The 21,949-nt window shown below is 44.6% G+C and overlaps 2 protein-coding genes and 1 long non-coding RNA gene across 4 annotated transcripts in view; 2 read left to right on the top strand and 1 right to left on the bottom strand.

Annotated features, from left to right (window-relative positions):
• Positions 1–747: 747 nt before the first annotated feature.
• LOC148341977 (uncharacterized) lies at positions 748–5,269 on the top strand. Its single transcript, XM_088288733.1, has 2 exons — positions 748–980; positions 3,759–5,269. Exons 1-2 carry the CDS (start codon positions 854–856, stop codon positions 4,982–4,984), a joined length of 1,353 nt encoding a protein of 450 aa, XP_088144859.1. The 5' UTR covers positions 748–853; the 3' UTR covers positions 4,985–5,269.
• Positions 5,270–16,032: 10,763 nt separating this feature from the next.
• LOC148341971 (uncharacterized) overlaps positions 16,033–21,949 on the bottom strand; it is a 68,939-nt gene continuing 63,022 nt past the window's right edge. The window contains exon 4 of the mRNA XM_088288008.1: positions 16,033–17,271. Within this exon, the coding sequence (XP_088144134.1) occupies positions 16,381–17,271 (891 nt within the window). The 3' untranslated portion in view covers positions 16,033–16,380. The remainder of the gene's footprint in view (positions 17,272–21,949) is intronic.
• LOC148341976 (uncharacterized) lies at positions 19,061–21,371 on the top strand. Of its 2 annotated transcripts, none has more exons than XR_015842174.1 (4): positions 19,061–20,357; positions 20,661–20,723; positions 20,835–20,949; positions 21,131–21,371. It is a non-coding gene; the product is annotated as an uncharacterized LOC148341976 (long non-coding RNA). The 2 variants fall into 2 exon arrangements; XR_015842175.1 differs by having other exon boundaries at positions 20,799–20,949.

Here is a 21,949-nt window from a genome sequence, read left to right as displayed (position 1 = left end):
AAGGTCGTGTTGTTTTGGCTTCACAAAGGATCCTCTTGTACAAGATGCGAAAGGCACATTCTTCAAAAGCAGGTGGCCACAATAAATAACAAAAACCTGACTTTCTAAATAATTTTCCATCACATAAGAATTGAACAAAATAGTGACACAAATATTTAAAAAGTAACTACAGTAACGATTAAACATTGAATACTAAATTATTACTAAAACAGTTCAATGAATCTTGAAATAAAAAATCACCGTAGTTTAATGAATAATGAAATATTTAAGTTAGTTAAGTTATAAACACTGAAATCATTTTTTAAGACTCTAACCTTTAGAGAATAAAACAGTGACGTATTTTAATTTAAAATTCGCAACCACGTCGCTGGCGAAAAACCCTGTAAAAAGGCAAATATGTTGACATAAAGTTTCACTTTATCATGTCAACTGTTAATAATAGAGAAATACATTTGGAATACTGTCCAACCAACAACATGGTGTCAGATGTGAAAACAAAACCAGCAACAAAAATAAAATTCAATACATCTCTCAAGTTCATATTTGGGAACTAAAATGTTTGGTCATGTGCATCTTAGGTTTTTCTCTATGTTTAAAAGAAGATAAGGATGATTTGCATCGCAAATGGCGACATCTGTCGGTGAGTTGGTGACAGTGCTCCACACAGCCAGCAGCCAATCATATCACAGCGTGGTGTGTCCTGTTCTTCCGCTTTCGTGACGAACAGGAAATGCTTTCAGTGCGACTTTGAAAAACGATGCCATCTTTCTTTCATCTGGTCGAACAAAGAGAAGCACACGAGTTATCGCCAAGCAAAGACCAAGTGCGGATTTGTTGAGATTGGCGTTTGAAAATGTGTGCTAGAATGACACCCAGGTACAAAGAGGAACTTTGTGGAATAAAAGAAGAGAACGAGCAACATCTTCAACTGCTGGACGAAGTTTGCAACCAGCCTCGTGTTGTGCTACTACACAAAGCAGGTTTGTACACGTCTTACCCTCATTTGCTTTGTAAAGAACGACTTTCTATCGTTAAAAATATGCATCACAACATTAAGTTGTTTGGGGAAATCGTTCAAGGTTATTGCCGTTTTATTTTTAAATATTGCCGTTTACTTGCAGGTCTGCTGAACATTTGTTTATGCCAAATGAAATCAGTGCAGAAAATAAATGCCAAAGAAAAAACAATAGTGGGGGTAAACTCCGTGTTTTTTCCCTAGTATAAAATTTGAACTGATTATTTAACATTTTACATATTCCGGTTTTTAAATGGTGTGAAAGAAATTAAGTTTGTCATGTCATCATGTTTCAAAACTATGCTGACAGATGTAGTGTATTTTTATATCCACTGTTGGAGTTGAGCCACCGAGAAAATGAGAAACATATAGTAAATGAATCTTCAAAGCCAAACTTACTCCAATGCGTGTTCGTTTTTTGTACTCAAGAAGAATAGGGTCAAATAAAGACTCAACAACAACTGATTAGGGTTGCGATATTTTAGTTTCTTCGATTTCTGGAGTTCAGGAAATAGTACAAATACGGATATCTGGGCGGCTTTTTCTTAATCTGACGAGAAACTGTACTCTGACGAGCACAATCGAAAAATGGCGCGCTGATCTCAGCCCAGCCTCACATTTTATAGGAGGTTTTTTATGTCAAGGGTCATGTAGGTTGAATCGGTCGTCCTTGCTCCTTCCCCCGGCCCGTCCACGTTCCAGGTCCAAGGCTGACCTTCTCAGGCAGTCTCTCCGTCTCTCCTGCTCACATTCCCCTGTAATCTCGTCAGTGTACAGATTGTGTGGTGTAAATTTTCACAGATCAAATTATGTATTTTTGGTGTTCCTGATCGCGTCCCTGTGTCGTCCTCCCCGGCCCAACTTGATATGTTTGAATCTTCGATGGCCTATGTGCAAAATGTGTTTAGTCGTATTTGTCCATGAAGTGCGATCTGGTTTGTCATCAGTTTGACCTGAGCCGACTGAATCTGTTTCTTCTGAATGAGAGTGTGGGTCATGAAAATACGATGTGTGCAATTTTGAGGTCTTACATTTAAACTAAATCATATAAATTTAGCATACGAATGCATCAGTAAACACCATGACTACAATCCCAGTCAATCTTATCGATGCACTGCACTTCTACATTCATTTGAGAAATGCTTTTTGTTTAATCAATGTTGAAAGTATTCAGTAAATATGAACCTGCTAAATTAAATAATTGACCTTCTGTCCCGTAAGTGTTTAAAATAATGCCAGCAATCGTAATACAAACCTTCAATATTCATGTCCGGTGTGGCCATTCCCGATAAGAAGGGAAGGCCGGAGAGAGGGGACACCTTTCCCTTTTTTCTTTTTGGGGAGACTTCTTTTGACATCAGCATGTGACGAGAATAAAATCTCTTTCTAACCAAAATGACTGTGTCAGAGAATCTTTTTCCATCACCAATTCTGCCATGCTCGGCGACCTGTCCGGAGGGAAGCTGAGCCAGACCCACACATCAACCACACAGGTTAATAGAAGGTCACAAAAACATGGACCTCTTAAACAGGAAAACGTGAGTTCAGTGGTAACAGAGTTGTGTCTATGCTGGCAGTTTAGCAGGAAGCCACAAAAACAGATGCACGTCTTGAACCGTATTTGACAGGAAACCGTTTAGCTCGCATTGAACAGAAGTGTGACCCAAACATGTCTTGTAAGCTGAAACCGTTCGAACAACAGGAAGAGTGTGGACGGGTGTGATGAAGTCAAAGTGTTCATGTTTTTCCATTCTTTATGGTTTGGCATATTCAAATTGCTTTGCTGTGCTTCAATAAAACGCCGCAAAGGAGCGGGAAAGCTTTTCTCTTTGGCGGACTGCTCCTCGCAAGTGACAAAGACAATCTTGGCTGGGTGATTTATTTGTGCAGGCGTGTCTCGTTTTTGACAAAAACTTCTTTGACAAATCTTGTTCAAGCAATTCCTTCTGGAATGATTCAACCTGACTCTAAAACCGCACTGCGGCAAAAACATCAATGGCGGTTGATCAATTTTAGTGGATAAAACACAAAGGATTATCAAGTACGTATTGGTCTTATTTATGAACTTTGTACTGGCTTGGTCGGGTGTAAGTGAAGTTTTGTGCACATGTGCATAGTTTCACCTCATCCAAACATTTAAAATACATTGGATGCATCCATCCAGGGTTGCACGGATCTCATCGGTGAACAAGCGCATGCTGCAAGGAATGCATCTGCATCTCTGGCCTACTATGGGCTTAAAAAGGGAGAACGTCACAACCCCCTTCTTTACCAACAAGCCCAGGAACATTAGTTCTATCTCTAAATACAAAAAAAAAATACTTGTAAACATATTTCACTTGAAGGATTCCTATTCTATCAATGACATTATGTTGCGATGGCCCCCAGTGGCCCCCATTAATATGTGAGGGTCCCACAACAAGTGTTCCATCAGACGCACACAATAGCCTGTGTGTGCTAACTTCAGCTCGCTTCCAGAAACGTCTGTGACTAATTCAGGAATGAAATCGGGCATCAGCCGCAATGTGCTTCCTTTTTAAATGCTCGTTTATCACAGCTGTGCTGCTAGAAAATGGAGGTTAACATCGTAGGACGTAATTTTGTGAAATGCCCCCATGGTCCGGTCCAAATCGGGGTCGCACGCATTCCTCCGTGTGCGGCAGGCACAAGTCAAGGTAGCACTGAAAGTCGCCGCCTGAGGTTTGACTTGACCAAACCAAATTTGTCTTTTTGTGTCATGCAGACGTCAGTGAATACTATCTCCGTTCTGTGAAAGAGGAGCCAGACTTGACTCACATCAAAAAGGAGGAGGAGGAGATCAACAAGTCACCACTGAACGTTGTCCCTATAAAGACTGAAGATGAAAACAAGGATGAGAGTGAGGACAACAGAGGGGCGGAGCCTCCAAGCAGCAGTTCAAGTCATCACGTGACAACAGAAGGTGATGAAGACCACCGGGGGCCATCGGAAGCACATAATGAGGACACATTATCACGCTCTCTTGATGATGATTATGATGACAATGATGGGCAAGCCAAAGAGGAAAGGGCATGTCACACTGACTCATTAACTTCACAGTTGTCTTTAAAACCGCACACAAGAACACACAGTGGAGAAAAAACATTTTCTTGCTCGGTTTGTGGCAAGCGTTTTTCTCGAAAATCACATTTAACAAGTCATGCAAGAACACACAGTGGAGAAAAGCCTTTTTCCTGCTCAATTTGTGGAAAATGCTTCTCTCAAAAGGCAGGTTTAACATATCACACAATAATACACAGTGGAGAAAAACCTTTTTCCTGCTCAATTTGTGGAAAATGCTTCTCTCAAAAGAAGAGTTTAACAGAACACACAAGAACACACAGTGGAGAAAAACCTTTTTCCTGCTCAGTTTGTGGCAAGAGTTTCTCTCAAAAGGCAGGTTTAACAGAACACACAAGAACACACAGTGGTGAAAAAACATTTTCTTGCTCGGTTTGTGGCAAGCGTTTTTCTCGAAAATCACATTTAACAAGTCATGCAAGAACACACAGTGGAGAAAAACCTTTTTCCTGCTCAGTTTGTGGCAAGAGTTTCTCTCAAAAGTCAAATTTAACAAAACACAGAAGAACACACGCTGGAGAAAAACCCTTTTCCTGCTCAGTTTGTGGAAGATACTTCTCAACAAAGTCAAATTTACAAATCCACACAAGAACACACAGTGGTGAAAAATATTTTTCCTGCTCAGTTTGTGGCAAGAGTTTCTCTCAAAGGTCTCATTTAATAATTCACACAAGAACACACAGTGGTGAAAAACCTTTTTCCTGCTTAGTTTGTGGAAAGAGTTTCTATCATAACTCCCAATTACAACACCACACAAGAACACACAGTGGAGAAAAGCCATTCAGTTGCAGCGTTTGCGCTAAAAAATTCTTCACTAAACGTAGTGCTGCGAGACACAATTGTGCTGGTGAGAAAAGCAGCGATCCTTGAAGCGTAAAAAAAAGAAAACAAAAAACTGAAGGAACTGACTCTTTGTGGTAAGATGTAAATGTGATTTTGAATAAAATATGATATATTGAATTTTGCAAAGCTTTTTTATTGACATTTAGCCAATGTGTTCCGTGCCAGAAGAAGCAATGTGTCTGAGTGATGATGATATTTTTTGTGTGTTTACATCAAACATGTAAATAAAAATAATTGCCTTTGCCAGGAATAACATTTGTTAATATTATGCTTTTCAGTTGTCTTTTTAATCGTACTTAATGGAAAAGGTGTCAGAAGAAACGGTGCTGATGATATCGCTGCCTTCCACAATCATAAATAAAATCACTTGTTCCACTTGCTCAACTGGCCTTCATTACACCGTGAAAAGGTGAAAAACTGAACTAGAAGTTGAACTCTAAAAAGAAGAGGAAAGAGAAACGCAAATCGTCTCAGTTTCTCTCAAAGGTTTTGGTATGTCAGGAGTTGGCAACTTGATGGCGACTGGAGTCAGCGTTTATTTGTCACCACGGAGGAGATGATCTGCATCACGCAGTTTGTTGCTGCTGCTGTCTGAATTGGAAAAGTGAATTACCATAGTTTCATGAATACTGAAATGAATAATGAAATATTTAAGTAATTAAATAAACACTGAGATAAATAACACTCTAACATTTAAATAATAAAATAGTGAAAAATTTCAATTTAAAATCCACAACCATTCACAGAGTTAATTAAATTAAAAATAAATATAGAATTATTAACTAAAAATTGGACAGATTAAAGGCTCCAAATTTTGAAAGATAAAAAAATAATCAAATTTTAATTATTAATTAAAAAAATAAATAAAATAATTCCACACATATTTAAATGAACAAATATGAAGACAAATATTCAAGATTGAAATCAAAAGTATTTAAAAATATTAAATATATCATTGCAATATTGTTATCATTGCAGTATTTTCAATCATTCAGTAGTTTTTATCATTACAATGTTTCCCCCTCTGTATAATGGACAGGCATTAGGAGTGTTTCCTTACACTTAGATACGTTTATACTGTGTATATTTGCATGCGTTTTATGAATGTCTGCTGCTAATGTAATACATTAATGGCTACATTACACCGCCGACTCTGTGTGATCTATATCTTTGCTGCTGTAACACCTCAAATTTCCCCATTGTGCGACTAATAAAGGACATCTTTATCTTTAAATATATAAATATATAAAAACATTTGGATACATATTGTAGTAATACATAAGCAAGCTTAAATAATTACATGAAAATCGAATTAAATACTGAAAGAGGTAAAATAAACTGTGAAAGAAAAAATACTTTAATATTGAAGTGAGTATACAATTAAATGAATAAACAACAAACAAAAACCTCATCGAAAATATAATTTATCAACATTTGTCAAACCACAACGTGAAATTTTGATCTGAAAGATTTCTTTCTTGCATATTCTCAAAGAATCTTCATAATTTTTTTTCTTTTACTTTTTTAGTTACTTAACAGCTCAATCCATGTGAAATGTCCCCTTGGGAGAAAGAAAACATCACATGCAAAAAATAAAGAGCAACCTATTGTTTTTTCGGACAATCAAGGCACCATAGCACTGTCGAAAAAGCCTGTAAAAAGGCATAGGTGCAAACTTGACAAAGTATCACTTTATCACGTCAGCTGTTAATAATGGGAAAATAGATTTGGGATTGTCACTGATGGTGTAGTGGTACATTCGCCTGATTTGTGTGCGGGTATCGTGGGTTCGGTTCTCACTCAGTGACAGTGTCTATGTCTCCCTTGTTCCTGGCTGGCGACCAGTTCAGGGAGTTGTGCGCCCTTCGCCCATAGACAGCTGGGATAGGCTCCTGTGATCCTTTACAGCAGGGATGGGAAAACATTTTGATTGGCGGGCCACAATGGGTTCTAAAAATTTGACAGACGGGCCGGACCAGGAGCAGATGGATAAAGTGTTTTGGTACCCTCACCTCATCTGAGAAAAAAAAATACATTTAATTTTAAATGAAAGTGAAAAAAAGCATTACAACAATATATATGTCTTTGAAAAAACACAGTATTTTGAAAATAAAACATGAACAAGGTTTATTCATTTAATTTTTTTTCAAGTTCAGCGAGCCTGATCAAAACGCCGCATGTGGCCCCCGGGCCGTAGTTTGCCCACGCCTGCGGTACAGGATAATCTGTGTGAAATACTGTCCAACCGACAACATGGTGGCAGATGTTTTAACAAAATCGGCAATAAAAGTTAAGTTGAAGACGTTTGTCAAGTTCATATTTCGGAACTGTCAGAGAAGCTTCTAAACAGGACCCTTCGGACTTTCCCGAACACGAAACCCTGGATGTCCAGCCAGGTTCGATCACTCCTCACGGCCCGTGACACTGCCTTCAGGTCAGGTGACAGAGACATGTACAGTGTGGCCTGTGCTGACCTGAAAAAAGGCATTAAGCGAGCCAAAACAGACTACAAGGGAGGCTGGAGTCCCACCTTGCCAGCAACAGACCACAGGAGGTGTGGCAGGGTCTACGGAGCATCACCAACTGCCGAGCCAGTAGCATAACGTCTGTAGACCTGAGTACGTTGCTGGCGGAGGAGCTATACCCCTTCTTTGCTCGCTTTGACTCACTCCAACCGTCACACTCCCGCACTCCATGCCTCAACTCCCCCTCACTCACCATAGAGGAACACGATGTGAGGCGTGCGCTCCTGGCTATTAACCCCAGGAAAGCTACTGGACCCGACGGAATACCAGGCAAATTCCTCAGAGCATGTGCCCGCCAACTATCACATGTTTTTTGCAGGATCTTCAACAACCGCTCCCTGGCTCATGCAGTCATCCCCTCCTGCTTGAAAACTTCCACCATTATTCCTGGCCCCAAAAAGTCACCCACAATCCACCAGAATGACGACCGCCCTGTTGCTCTCACGCCAGTCGTCATGAAGTGCTTCGAGAGGCTGGTTCTCCAGCACATCAGGGACTGCCTTCCTCCCACTCTGGACCCCTACCAGTTTGCATACCGGGCTAACAGATCCACTGAGGACGCCATCGACACTGCTCTGCATGTGTGCTGGGCCACCTGGAACAACAGCAGAGCTATGCCAGGATGCTCTTTGTGGACTACAGCTCGGCATTCATCAGGATCATACCAGACATCCTCGTCGCCAAACTGGACACTCTCGGCCTCCCTGCCCTCACACGCATCTGGATTAAGGACTTTCTGACCAATAGACCCCAGACTGTGTTGCTCGGCCCCTACATGGCCTCCACCCGAACGCTGAGCACCGGTTCCCCTCAAGGATGCGTGCTGAGTCCTCTCCAATACGCCCTCTACACCTATGAATGCAGCCCGGCCCACGGTAATAATACCATCGTCAAATTTGCCGACGACATGACAGTGGTCGGTCTGATCTCGAAAGGTGACGAGGCAGCCTACGGGGAGGAGGTCCAGAGACTAACGGCTTGGTGTGAGGACAACAGACTGCAACTTAACATTTCAAAAACAAAGGAGATTGTCTTCGACTTTAGGAGGAATTAGACTGTGCCACACGTCCTCTACATCAGAGGCGAATGTGTGGAGAGGGTCCACATGTTCAAGTTCCTGGGAGTACAGAGCTCCGATGACCTCTCCTGGACACACAACACCACAGCAGTGGTAAAGAAGGTCCACCAGCGTCTGCACTTCCTGAGGGTCCTCAGGAAATTCAACCTGGACAAGAAGCTGTTGCTGACCTTCGACCACTTGTCCATCGAAAGACTGCTGACCTACTGTGTCTCCACCTGGTACAGCGGCTGCACTGAGGCGGACAGAGTGAGGCTCCAGAGGACAGTCAAAACAGCGCAAAGGATTATTGGCTGCCTTCTCCCCTCACTGTCGGACATCTACACCGCCCGGTGCCTCAGAAGGGCTCTCAACATCGTCAAAGACAATACCCACCCAAACTCACACCTGTTCGACCTGATGCTGTCAGGTTCGCCGGTCGGCGAGGAGGGGGGTGGACCCAAAATGCGAGGAAGCAGGGATAAGGGTAACTTAAAGGGAATTTATTTACAAAACAAAACCGAAAGGCAAACAAGGTACTAGGACAAACAAACGTGGCAGGGTGCAAAATAACAAAGTCGAACTAAACGTGACTAAACAGAACAAAAACCGAGGAACGAAGACAGTGACAAAAACTAGGGACAAGAGCGGGAGCGAAGCGAGAACATGAGCGTGAACGAGATCAGGGAGCGGTCGTGACAGTCCAAATGAAGCAGCAGGAGTACGGATGGGCATCACGTGTGTGAGCTGACGAGGAACAGGTGCGTGGCTGGTGAGGGTGAGGTGCTGAGGGGAAACGCCCCTACTCAGCAGATCAAAACAATAACAAGTGCACATGGCCGGGAGGTGAAGAAAACAATAACAAAACCGCATGAACATGAAAACAATAACAAAACCCCGGTCATGTCCGACGCGGATCATGACAGTACCCCCCCCCTCAAGGGACGGATTCCAGACGTCCCAAAAAAAACAAACACGGAGAAAAAAAAAAACACAAAAAAGGAACCCCAAAATTGTCCAAGAACGAGGGTGGGCGGAAGAGGTCGGAAGGCGGGACCAAGGTCCGCGAACGAGACTGGTCTGGCGGATGTCCAGGGGGCCAGACCAGCGAGTCCCGACGGGGCCATTCGGGCGGACGTCCGGGAGGCCCGATCAATAAGTCCACCCGTGGCCATTCAGGTGGACGTCCGGGCGCACCCGAGACAGGAACGTGGAGCGGCGGCTGGTCGTCGAGCCCCGCCGAGACAGGAACGTGGCGCGGCGGCGGGTCGTCGACCCCCGCCGAGGCAGGAACGTGGAGCGGCGCCTGGTCGTCGACCCCCGCCGAGGCAGGAAGGTGGAGCGGCGGCTGGTCCTCGAGCCCCGCCGAGACAGAAACGTGGAGCGGCGGTGGACCGTCGGACGCCGCCGAGGCCGTGACGAGAAGCGGCGGCGCATCGTCGAAGGCCGCCGAGGCAGAGTCGAGAGGCGGCGGCGTGTCGTCGTCCACCACCGAGGCCGGAGCCAGGAGCGACCGTGGGTCGTCGAGTGTTGCCGGGGCAGGCCCTTGCGACGGGCGCAGGACAGGCGCCGTCGGATCCTTGACCGGAAGCGGACGCGGGACAGGCTCCGCCGGAACGTGAGCTTGGGGCGGACGCACAATGTGCTCCGCCTGAACGCGAGCTTGGGGCGGACGCACAACGTGCTCCGCCTGAACGCGAACCGGGGGCGGACGCACAACGTGCTCCGCCTGAACGCGAACCGGGGGCGGACGCACAACGTGCTCCGCCTGAACGCGAAGCGGGGGCGGACGCACAACGTGCTCCGCCTGAACGCGAACCGGGGACGGACGCACAACGTGCTCCGCCTGAACGCGAACCGGGGACGGACGCACAACGTGCTCCGCCTGAACGCGAAGCGGGGACGGACGCACAACGTGCTCCGCCTGAACGCGAACCGGGGACGGACGCACAACGTGCTCCGCCTGAACGCGAACCTGGGACGGACGCACAACGTGCTCCGCCTGAACGCGAACCTGGGACGGACGCACAACGTGCTCCGCCTGAACGCGAACCTGGGACGGACGCACAACGTGCTCCGCCTGAACGCGAACCTGGGACGGACGCACAACGTGCTCCGCCTGAACGTGAACCTGGGACGGACGCACAACGTGCTCCGCCTGAACGTGAACCTGGGACGGACGCACAACGTGCTCCGCCTGAACGTGAACCTGGGACGGACGCACAACGTGCTCCGCCTGAACGTGAACCTGGGACGGACGCACAACGTGCTCCGCCTGAACGTGAACCTGGGACGGACGCACAACGTGCTCCGCCGGGACATGGACTGGTGACGGACGCACAACGTGCTCCGCCGGGACATGGACTTGGGGTGGACGCGGAACGTGCTCCGCCGCAACATGGACTTGGAGCGAACGCACGACGTGCACCACCGGAACATGGACTTGGGGCGAACGCACGACGTGCACCACCGGAACATGGACTTGGGGCGAACGCACGACGTGCACCGCCGGAACATGGACTTGGGGCGAACGCACGACGTGCACCGCCGGAACATAAACTTGGGGCGGACGCGGAACGTGCTCCGCCGCCACATGGACTTGGGCCATCGGCAGGGCGCCGGAACGGGGCTCAGCAGCTGACGAGGAGCCGAGACGGGACTCAGCAGCTGACGAGGAGCCGAGACGGGGCTCAGCAGCTGACGAGGAGCCGAGACGGGGTTCAGCAGCTGACGAGGAGCCGAGACGGGGTTCAGCAGCTGGCGGGGAGCCTGAACGGGGCTCAGCAGCTGGCGGGGAGCCTGAACGGGGCTCAGCAGCTGGGGAGGAGCCAGAGTGGGACTCTGGAGGCTGCAGCGGACGAGGAACCGGCACGGGGGCTGCCGCTGACGAGGAGCCGGCACAGGAGGCTGCCGCGAACGGGGAGCCGGCACTGGAGGCTGCAGCTGACGAGGAGCCGGCACTGGAGGCTGCAGTTGACGAGGAGCCGGCACTGGAGGCTGCAGCTGACGAGGAGCCGGCACTGGAGGCTGCAGCTGACGAGGAGCCGGCACTGGAGGCTGCAGCTGACGAGGAGCCGGCACTGGAGGCTGCAGCTGACGAGGAGCCGGCACTGGAGGCTGCAGCTGACGAGGAGCCGGCACTGGAGGCTGCAGCGGACGAGGAGCCGGCACTGGAGGCTGCAGCGGACGAGGAGCCGGCACTGGAGGCTGCAGCGGACGAGGAGCCGGCACTGGAGGCTGCAGCGGACGAGGAGCCGGCACTGGAGGCTGCAGCGGACGAGGAGCCGGCACTGGAGGCTGAGGCGGACGAGGAGCCGGTACTGGAGGCTGAGGCGGACGAGGAGCCGGCACTGGAGGCTGCAGCGGACGAGGAGCCGGCACTGGAGGCTGCAGCGGACGAGGTACGGGGCTGGTCGGCAGGCTGATGAGGGCGGTTGTCCGATCGGCGACGACGATGACGTCGCCGAGAGCTTCCCGCAGGGTCCGTAGTTGGTCGGAACATTCTGTCAGGTTCGCCGGTCGGCGAGGAGGGGGGTGGACCCAAAATGCGAGGAAGCAGGGATAAGGGTAACTTAAAGGGAATTTATTTACAAAACAAAACCGAAAGGCAAACAAGGTACTAGGACAAACAAACGTGGCAGGGTGCAAAATAACAAAGTCGAACTAAACGTGACTAAACAGAACAAAAACCGAGGAACGAAGACAGTGACAAAAACTAGGGACAAGAGCGGGAGCGAAGCGAGAACATGAGCGTGAACGAGATCAGGGAGCGGTCGTGACAGTCCAAATGAAGCAGCAGGAGTACGGATGGGCATCAGGTGTGTGAGCTGACGAGGAACAGGTGCGTGGCTGGTGAGGGTGAGGTGCTGAGGGGAAACGCCCCTACTCAGCAGATCAAAACAATAACAAGTGCACATGGCCGGGAGTTGAAGAAAACAATAACAAAACCGCATGAACATGAAAACAATAACAAAACCCCGGTCATGTCCGACGCGGATCATGACAGATGCCCTCTGGCAGGCGCTACAGATGCATCAAATCGAGGACCAATAGACTGAGAAACAGTTACTTTCAGACAGCCATCTCTATTCTGAACTCTCACACACACACACACGAGACCACCCTTACCTTGCAGAACAGCATCGTGATGTGTTTTTTTATATACCCTATTCAGTATTATTTTCCATTGCACTCTCTTATTTATCCAATTTATATATTTGTCTGTATTATTGTTGTATTGCACTGGAGAGGGGAGCCCTCTAATCTCGTTGCACACTTGAGTACAATGACAATAAAGGGATTTCTAATTCTAATTCTAAATAGGGGTCGCACGCATTGCTTCGTATGCGGCAGGCACAAGTCAAGGTAGCACGGTAGAAACAATATAAGATAAAGTCGCCGCCTGAGCTTTGACTTGACCAAACCAAATTTGTCTTATTGTGTCCTGCAGACGTCAGTGAATACAATCTCCGTTCCGTGAAAGAGGAGCCAGACTTGACTCACATAAAAAAGGAGGAGGAGGAGGAGGAGATCAACAAGTCACCACTGAACTTTGTCCCTATAAAGACTGAAGATGAAAACAAGGATGAGAGTGAGGACAACAGAGGGGCGGAGCCTACAAGCAGCAGTTCAAGTAGTCACGTGACAACAGAAGGTGATGAAGACCACTGGGGACCATCACAAGCACATAATGAGGACACATTGTCAGACGCTCATGACGATGATGATACTAATGATGATGATGGGCATGGCAAAGGTGAAAGGGCATGTCACACTGACAATTGGGTATGTTCTCAGTGTGGGAAATCATCAACTTCAAAGTTGTCTTTAAAACGGCACACAAGAACACACAGTGGAGAAGAAACTCTTTCCTGCTCAGTTTGCGGTAAATGCTTCTCTCGAAAGTCTCCTTTAGTAAGGCACACAAGAACGCACAGTGGAGAAAAACCTTTTTCTTGCTCAGTTTGTGGCAAAAGCTTCTCTCGAAGGTTTGATATAACAATCCACACAAGAACGCACAGTGGAGAAAAACCTTTTTCCTGCTCAGTTTGTAGGAAAAGTTTCACTCAAAAATCAACTTTAACGAGCCACACAAGAACACACACTGGAGAAAAGCCATTCAGTTGCAGCGTTTGTGCTAAAAAATTCTTTTCTAAAAATGGTGCTGAGAGTCACAATTGTGCTGGTGAGAATTGCAGCGATCCTTGAAGCTTAAAAAAAGACAACAAAAAACTGAAGGAATTGACTCTTTGTGGTAAGATGTAAATGTGATTTTGAATCAAATATGTTATACAGTGAACCCTCGGTTATCGCGGTTTATGGGGACCGAGACCACCCGCGAAAACTCAAAATCCGCGAAGTAGCGGCGCACCTTCAAAAATACTTTAAAAGAAAAAAATAAAAATATATATATATATATTTATATATATATATATATATATATATATATATATGTATATGGGTAGAGAGAGAGAGAGAGAGTGAAATTCATGTTATAACAAAAAAACCAAATTATTATTAAAACTTATTTTTTTATTCCCCAGCCATTATTTCTGTATTTATTCAATTACTTCTTTTTGTATTTAATTACTTCGACTTTAACTGCTGGTACGCCGTCCGGTGTGCCCTGTGAAGGTTATGATCCTCCAGCAGAACTGGAGGATTGAACAGGACTCTCCAAACGCAGACCCGGGAAAAAAGGTGGTGATACAAAGATATTTATAATCACAATATAGTCAGTGTAATCAGCGCGTCTCGCAGCAGCTGACGGCATGGCGCGAGACGATCGCTGGAGGAACGCCCACACAGCTGAAAAAACAAAAACACACGCGGCATGACAGGCACGGATCATGACAGTGAAATGAAAGGTGGCATTCTTCATTTATTTATTCATTCATTCATAACTGACAGCCTCGCGCCCCGCCCGTGCCCCGGGCGGAAGGTGCTCCTATTTGGCATAACTGTGACACACGCCCGCCCTCCTCCTGCGGAGCTTCCATTCGGTTAAACTTAGGGGCCGCTTGACACCGCCCGTGCCCGGGGAAGGTGCTCTTCTTCGTCCACTCTCCTCTTCGCCCACGCTCTTCTTCGGCGCACGCCGGCCGTCTAACCGCTCCAGCGCCCCGTCGTGCCGCTCGGCGAAACTACAATGCCCCCGAATTATTTTTAGACCCGCGAAGCACTGAACCCGCGAAAGGTGAACCGCGAAGTAGCGGGGGTTCACTGTATTCAACACCTTTGTTTATGATGAACCCGAAGATAAAGACAAGTTTGAAAAGGTCCTGTGAATTTAATTGCAGATACACTTGCAAAGACATTTTCAAGTCGGACCTTTCAAGAGAAGCTATATCGTCCAACACTCACTTAGTGGTGCGTAAGTGTGTTTCTGTATATTATTTGTCCAGCCGTGGTGTCATAAATGATGGTATTTTGATGTGGATTCATTCAAGTAGGACTTCACTGAAGGCACCTTAAATTACTTCCATACCCTGGAAGGTCACTGACCTGGCGAGAGAATTGCCCCCACCATAAACAATGCTCAGGCCTATTTTCTCTCAGGGCAGTATCTGGTTACATCGGAACTTCAGAACCAAGACTGGTCACTTCTGTGAGCTCCAGTCCCTTCATAGTTTCATAAAGAGAATTACTTCCCAGATCTAAATTAGGCCATTTAAAAATACAAGACTTTTTTTTTCATTTATTTCAATTTATATTTAAGCTTGTATATGTAATAATACAATATTTATTCAATTATTTTAATATGTAAAATTATCAACAATTTAAACCTTTTTATTTCACACTTGAATATTTCTTAACATATTTGTTCTTTTGAATTTGGATGCAATTTAAATTATTCCATCCCTCCAGGCATTTTGTGCCGCTCATCCGGGGTCGGGTAATTGAATTAATTTTTTTGTATTTTTTATAATTTAATATTTATTTCAAGATCAGGACTCTTCTCAATTAGTTCAATATTCATAAAATGTTTCTTCATTTGTTATTAATTTAATTAAGTCTGTATGTGGTTTCCAATTTTACATTTTAATATTTTCCTATTTCACTATGTAAATAATCCAATGTATAAAAAATATAATACAGCATGAAAAAATATATTTGGTATATTTGACAAATTTATAGTTTTTTTTCCGAAGTGAGATTCTGCTTAGCAACAAACCCCAAACGCTTGATAGAGCTCAACCTAGAAAGTGTATTTAGCAAGTCAGAAATTTATTCAGAAAGCGTAATATTAAATGTATGTGAGGGGACATTTGAAGAGTTTGAGTTTTGTTCAATGGACCATTCATATACGAGCCAGCCAAACACAACGAGAAAACCAGCGCTGACTCCAGTCGCCATCAAGTTGCCAACTCCTGACATACCAAAACCTTTGAGAGAAACTGAGACTATTTGCGTTTCTCTTTCTGGTTCTTTTTCGAGTTCAACTTCTTGTTCAGTTTTTCACCTTTTCACAGCGTAATGAAAGCCAGTTGAGCAAGTGGAACAAGTGATTTTATTGATGATTGTGGAAGGCACCGATTTCAAAAGCACCGTTTCTTCTCAAACCTTTTCCATTAAGTACGTTTAAAAAGACAATTGAAAAGCATAATGTTAACAAATGTTCCAGGCAAAGGCAATTAATTTCATTTAAATGTTTGATGTAAACACCAAAACAAATCATCATCACTCAGACACGTTGCTTCTTCTGACACAGATCACATTGGCTTAATGTATATAAAAGAGTTTTGCAAAATTCAATTTCATCATATTTTATAGAAAATCAAAATTTACATCTTACCACAAAGAGTCAGTTCCTTCAGTTTTTTGTTTTCTTTTTTTCAGCTTCAAGGATCGCTGCAATTCTCACCAGCACAATCGTGTCTTTCAGCACCGTTTTTAGAAAATAATTTTTTAGCACAAACGCTGCAACTGAATGGCTGGTCTCCACTGTGTGTTCTTGTGTGGCGTCGTAAATGCGACTTACGATAGAAACTCTTTCCACAAACTGAGCAGGAAAAAGGTTTTTCACCACTGTGTGTTCTTGTGTGGTTTGTTAAATGCGACTTTTGAGAGAAATTCTTGCCACAAACTGAGCAAGAAAAAGGTTTTTCTCCACTGTGCATTCTTGTGTGGATTGTTAAATCAAACTTTCGAGAGAAGCTTTTGCCACAAACTGAGCAGGAAAAATGTTTTTCTTCACGGTGCGTTCTTGTGTGCCTTACTAAATTAGACTTCCGAGAGAAGCTTTTGCCACAAATCGAGCAGGAAAAAGGTTTTTCACCACTGTGCGTTCTTGTGTGCCTTACTAAATGAGACTTTCGAGAGAAGCTTTTGCCACAAACCGAGCAGGAAAAAGGTTTTTCTCCACTGTGCATTCTTGTGTGGATTGTTAAATCAAACTTTCGAGAGAAGCTTTTGCCACAAACTGAGCAAGAAATTGGTTTTTCACCACTGTGTGTTTTTGTGTGAATTTGTAAATTTGACTTCCGAGAGAAGCTTTTGCCACAAATCGAGCAGGAAAAAGGTTTTTCTCCACTGTGTGTTCTTGTGTGTGCTATTAACCTTGCCTTTTGAGAGAAGCATTTTCCACAAACTGAGCAGGAAAAATGTTTTTCTTCACTGTGCGTTCTTGTGTGCCTTACTAAATTAGACTTCCGAGAGAAGCTTTTGCCACAAACCGAGCAGGGAAAAGGTTTTTCACCACTGTGTGTTTTTCTGTGCCCTTTTAAAGACAGCTTTGAAGTGAATGAGTCAGTGTGACATGCCCTTTCACCTTTGGCTTGCCCATCATCATCATCATCATCATCATCATCATCATCGTCATGAGCGTCTGATAATGTGTCCTCATTATGTGCTTGTGATGGCCCCCAGTGGTCTTCGTCACCTTCTGTTGTCACGTGATGACTTGAGCTGCTGCTTGTCGGCTCCGCTCCTCTGTTGTCCTCACTCTCATCCTTTTTTTCGTCTTCAGTCTTTATAGGGAAAACGTTCAGTGGTGACTTGTTGATCTCCTCCTCTTCCTCCTCCTTTTTGATGTGAGTCCAGTCTGGCTCCTCTTTCACAGAACGGAGATAGTATTCACTGACTTCTGTAGGACACAAAGACAAACACACATTTTGTTTGGTCAAGTCAAAGCTCATGCGGCGACTTTGTCCTATTTTCTACAGTGCTACCTTGACTTGAGCCCGCTGCACACGGAGCAATGCGTGCGAACCCAACTTGGACCGGACCATGGGGGCATTTCACAAAATTACGTCCTACGATGTAAACCTCCATTTTCTAGCAGCACAACTGTGATAAACGAGCATTTAAAAAGGAAGCACGTTGCGGCCGATGCCCGATTTCATTCCTGACATCGTCACAGACGTTTCTGGAAGCGAGCTGAAGTTAGCACACACAGGCTATTGTGTGCGTCTGATGGAACACCTGTTGTGGGACCTTAACATATTGATGCAGACCACTGGGGGCCATCGCAACATAATGTCATGGATAGAATAGAAATCCTTCAAGTAAAATAAAAGTATTTCTTTTTGCATTAAGAGACAGAACTAAATATTCCTCTACTTGTAGGTAGAAAAGGGGGTTGTGACGTTCTCCCTTTTTAAGCCCATAGTAAGCCAAAGATGCAGATGCATTCCTTGCAGCATGCGCTTGTTCACTGATGAGATCCGTGCAACCCTGGATGGATGCATTAAATGTATTTTAAATGATTGGATGTGGTGAAACTACGCACGTGCACAAAACAGTGCAGGGCCACCCGAGGTTCATTGACTCTCACCCGACCAAGCCAGTACAAAGTTCATAAATAAGACCAATACGTACTTGTTTTTTTTAAAAAACTGAATATTTTGTGTTTTAGCCACTAAAATTGATTAACCGCCATTAATGCTTTCGCCGCAGTGTGCACATATTTTAGAGTCAGGCAGAATTCCTTCCGTAAGGAATTGCTTGAACAAGATATGTCAGAGTTTTTGTCAAAAACGAGACAAGCCGTTATAAATGAATCACCCAGCCAAGATTGTCTTTGTCGCTTGCAAGGAGCCGTCCACCAAAGAGAAAAGCTTTACCACTCCTGTGCGGTGTTTTATTGAAGCACAGCAAAGCAATTTGAATATGCAAACTCATAAAGAATGGAAAAACATCAACACTTTGACTTCATCACACCCGTCCACACTCTTCCTGTTGTTCGAACGGTTTCAGCTTACAAGACATGTTTGGGTAACACTTCTGTTAAATGCGAGCTAAACGGTTTCCTGTCAAAAACGGTTCAAGACGTGCATCTGTTTTTGTGGCTTCCTACTAAACTGCCAGCATAGACACAACTCTGTTACCACTGAACTCACGTTTTCCTGTTTAAGAGGTCCATGTTTTTGTGACCTTCTATTAACCTGTAAGCATAGTTTTGAAACTTGAGGTGTCAGGTTGAAATGCCCTGAGGCCTTTGGGAGAGCTTAATTTGCTGCTGACTGAAATAGCTGACTGCACCAGATAAAGGTGACTGACACCAGGGAAAAAGCAGACCTGCGTGAAGTTGGCCCCCCATTTGTTGCAAAAATAGGTGGAAATAGTTTGTTTCGTTTGTGCTGCGTTTGTGCCCGTTTGTGCTGTTAAAATTTTCGTTTGTGCTGCTTCGGTTCGAAAGATATTACACTTTGTTTTATTTCGAGTGTGACGTCACCCAGCCCCCCATTTTCATCCGATTGACTTGGGAATGGTGCCATTCGTTTGTGCTACGTTTGTGCCCGTTTGTGCTGTTAAAATTTTCGTTTGTGCTGCTCCGGTTCGAAAGATATTACACGTTTTAATTTCGAGTGGTGACGTCACCCAGCCCCCCATTTTCATCCGATTGACTTGGGAATGGTGCCGTTCGTTTGTGCTACGTTTGTGCCCGTTTGTGCTGTTAAAATTTTCGTTTGTGCTGCTCCGGTTCGAAAGATATTACACGTTTTAATTCACGCGGTGACGTCACAAACAGGAACGCGCCAGCGTCAGTTTGTTTTGTTTTGCTGTCGAACAAGGAGCTCGGTATCGCGCTACCGCGTTCAGTCAATCACTTGAATCACTCGTATTTGTTATTAATTCCAGGTTATAAACTAGTTCCTGGAATGAACCGATGTTTTGTATGTTTTTGCGCATTTTACATTCTTCATGATCCTGGAAAGCAACTGTTGCCGGACGGACTTCAGGTAAACATGTCACACTCACTGTTGTAGCTTTTTTGCTAGCATACAGTAATCTTAAAACCTTCCTGTTTTCACTGCTGTAAATTACTTTAAATTCGGTCTTATTTCTTTTAATAGTGTTGTTCTACTGCTCATTCATTTATTTCATCAGTAGTCATTAAAGCTATGTGATTATTTCTTAAAATTATAGTAGACGTGAGGCTGAAACATATCCGTTGAACTTTTTGAAATAAAAACAACTTAAAGACACCCCTCGATGAAGCATTCCCTCATTTGAGAACAACTGAATTAATATAAAAACAGTCCGTGTGTAATTGATGAGAGCCTGCAGAGAAACCTTGGGTGAAACGATAGCTTTATGTGTAAAGAAAACAGCAACAAACAAAACCCCAAACTATTTACATTTCAACAATTAAGCAATCACTGCTTTGTGAAGCTCTTTGTCTTTTCTGATGCTGCTTTCACTCTACTTTCCAGGTCATTGTGCATCTCCCAGTCAAAAGCAGCCCTCCTGCAATATGCCACATAATGTCCTAGAGAATCCTCTTCGAGATGATATGACTGCTCTAAAAGTAAACTGTCAGCATCAGACTTCTGGGAATTTCCAGCAGGGCAACTTCTGTTCAACTCATACCTAGGTCGGTGTCAATCCACTAAGCCTCTCCATTTCTCAACTTCAGTAGTATGAATACTGTAGCAACATCAGACTCATCACAGAGGTCAACATAATTTTTTAATATATTTTTTCCTCAGTATGAGAAGTAGTAGAGGCATCGTCAGGTCTTAAGACATGACCTACATCAGCTTTTTTGTTTTGCAGCAGAAATCCACGTTTCCCTCAATGAAGGCATGATGATGAGCAACGAAACGGTCAACACGATTGAGAAGGCTTTCATGCTTGAAAAGCCCATTTTTTATGTTTTTGAACTCTGCTTCAACAGCTGCCGAACTTGCAGTGATGCTGGTACTCCGGAAGAGAGGGACCATTACTCCTGTCCAGAGTGGTAAGTAACTTCCCAGTCTGATGATGTGGGGAATAATCTCAGGGAGGAAGTGGATGTTATCCCTGTCTCCCTCAGCCATGGCAAGTGACCTGATCTCTTCGCATAATTCAGTCACCCACTGTCGAGCATTAGTGTGGATCTGTTGATGCTCCTCAACGGGTTCCTGTGCCTGAACCTCTTCATCGAGCATGCTGATACAGTCTTCTTGTGCTATTTGTGTTTTCAGGTATTTCTTGCACTTTTCTGATGGGAGAGGGGTTCCAGAACTGTCATTACCTTCAGATTCATTAAGTGCCACAATAGTGATGGCACATAGAAGTTATTTTGCATGTTCCACACATTGTGACTTAAGTAGTTGTGCTAAATCTCAGAAAAAATCTTTTTACACAATGTCTTTTATTTTTCAGGCAATCCCACTGGCAGATCATTTTGATGCAGTGTGCAACATCTACCCTGACAAAGCATGGCGGCAGGTTTGCATGCTGACTCCCAAGCAAGACTTTAAAGCACTCATTAATGTAGCTCTTCAAATCGGGATGTTTTCCTGCTGACAGGTGCAGAAGTCCAGTGAAAGTTACCAAAATTTGTCCTGATTGCCAGCATGTTTTGCAACAAAATATAGTATTAAAATAAGGAAGGGCACCATCATCTTTGTCGACGCCTGTTTCATGAGTTGGTTTTCTTCTTTCTGTTGAACCGCATACAATTAAAAAGCAAAGCCTGATTTTTTTTTTTTTTCAATTAAAATTACTTCGACAGACATGACCACTAGTGATGAGTCTATAAAGACAGGAATGCGAATAACAATTCAGTTTTATTGATAATGCCTGTTTCAATTTCCAGTGGCATAAGCCAGCAAGTCCCCACAACTTTTCTAACTTTAATTTTTGCTGTAAAAACATCCGCTTTTTGGTTGAACTAGTCTGTCGATTGTGCTGTTTTGGGCCTTAAGAACTTGTATTGTGTTGCTACTGTTTTTCAATAAGAAATTATTTTAGGTCATTTAGAATTCATCCAGCCGCTTGTCCAAATGGACACAATCGTCGACCTTGCGCGTGTAAGGTTGCTGAAATGTGCATCACTGCAGAGAAAGATGTAAGTTTGCGTCACAAATGAGGACATCTATGTATTTATGTACAGTGCACCTCGCAGTGGTAGCATTAAAGACATTGGACTGGACACATTTTTCTGTCACTACTGGAGTCAAACAACTATGTGTACAAGAC

This window comes from Idiotropiscis lumnitzeri, chromosome 2 (assembly GCF_059441095.1).
Source record: "Idiotropiscis lumnitzeri isolate Australia: NSW breed Sydney's pygmy pipehorse chromosome 2, RoL_Ilum_1.0, whole genome shotgun sequence".
NCBI lineage: Eukaryota > Metazoa > Chordata > Actinopteri > Syngnathiformes > Syngnathidae > Idiotropiscis > Idiotropiscis lumnitzeri.
Note: the sequence above shows the minus strand (reverse complement) of the source record. Positions and strands in the feature narration are given on the sequence as shown.

Bases quoted from the DNA above. Each gene is read 5' to 3' on its own strand.
- LOC148341977 (XM_088288733.1), top strand. From the start codon at position 854: ATGTGTGCTAGAATGACACCCAGGTACAAAGAGGAACTTTGTGGAATA. The intron at 981-3,758 runs GTTTGTACACGT...TGTGTCATGCAG, and splicing joins TGTGCTACTACACAAAGCAG to ACGTCAGTGAATACTATCTC.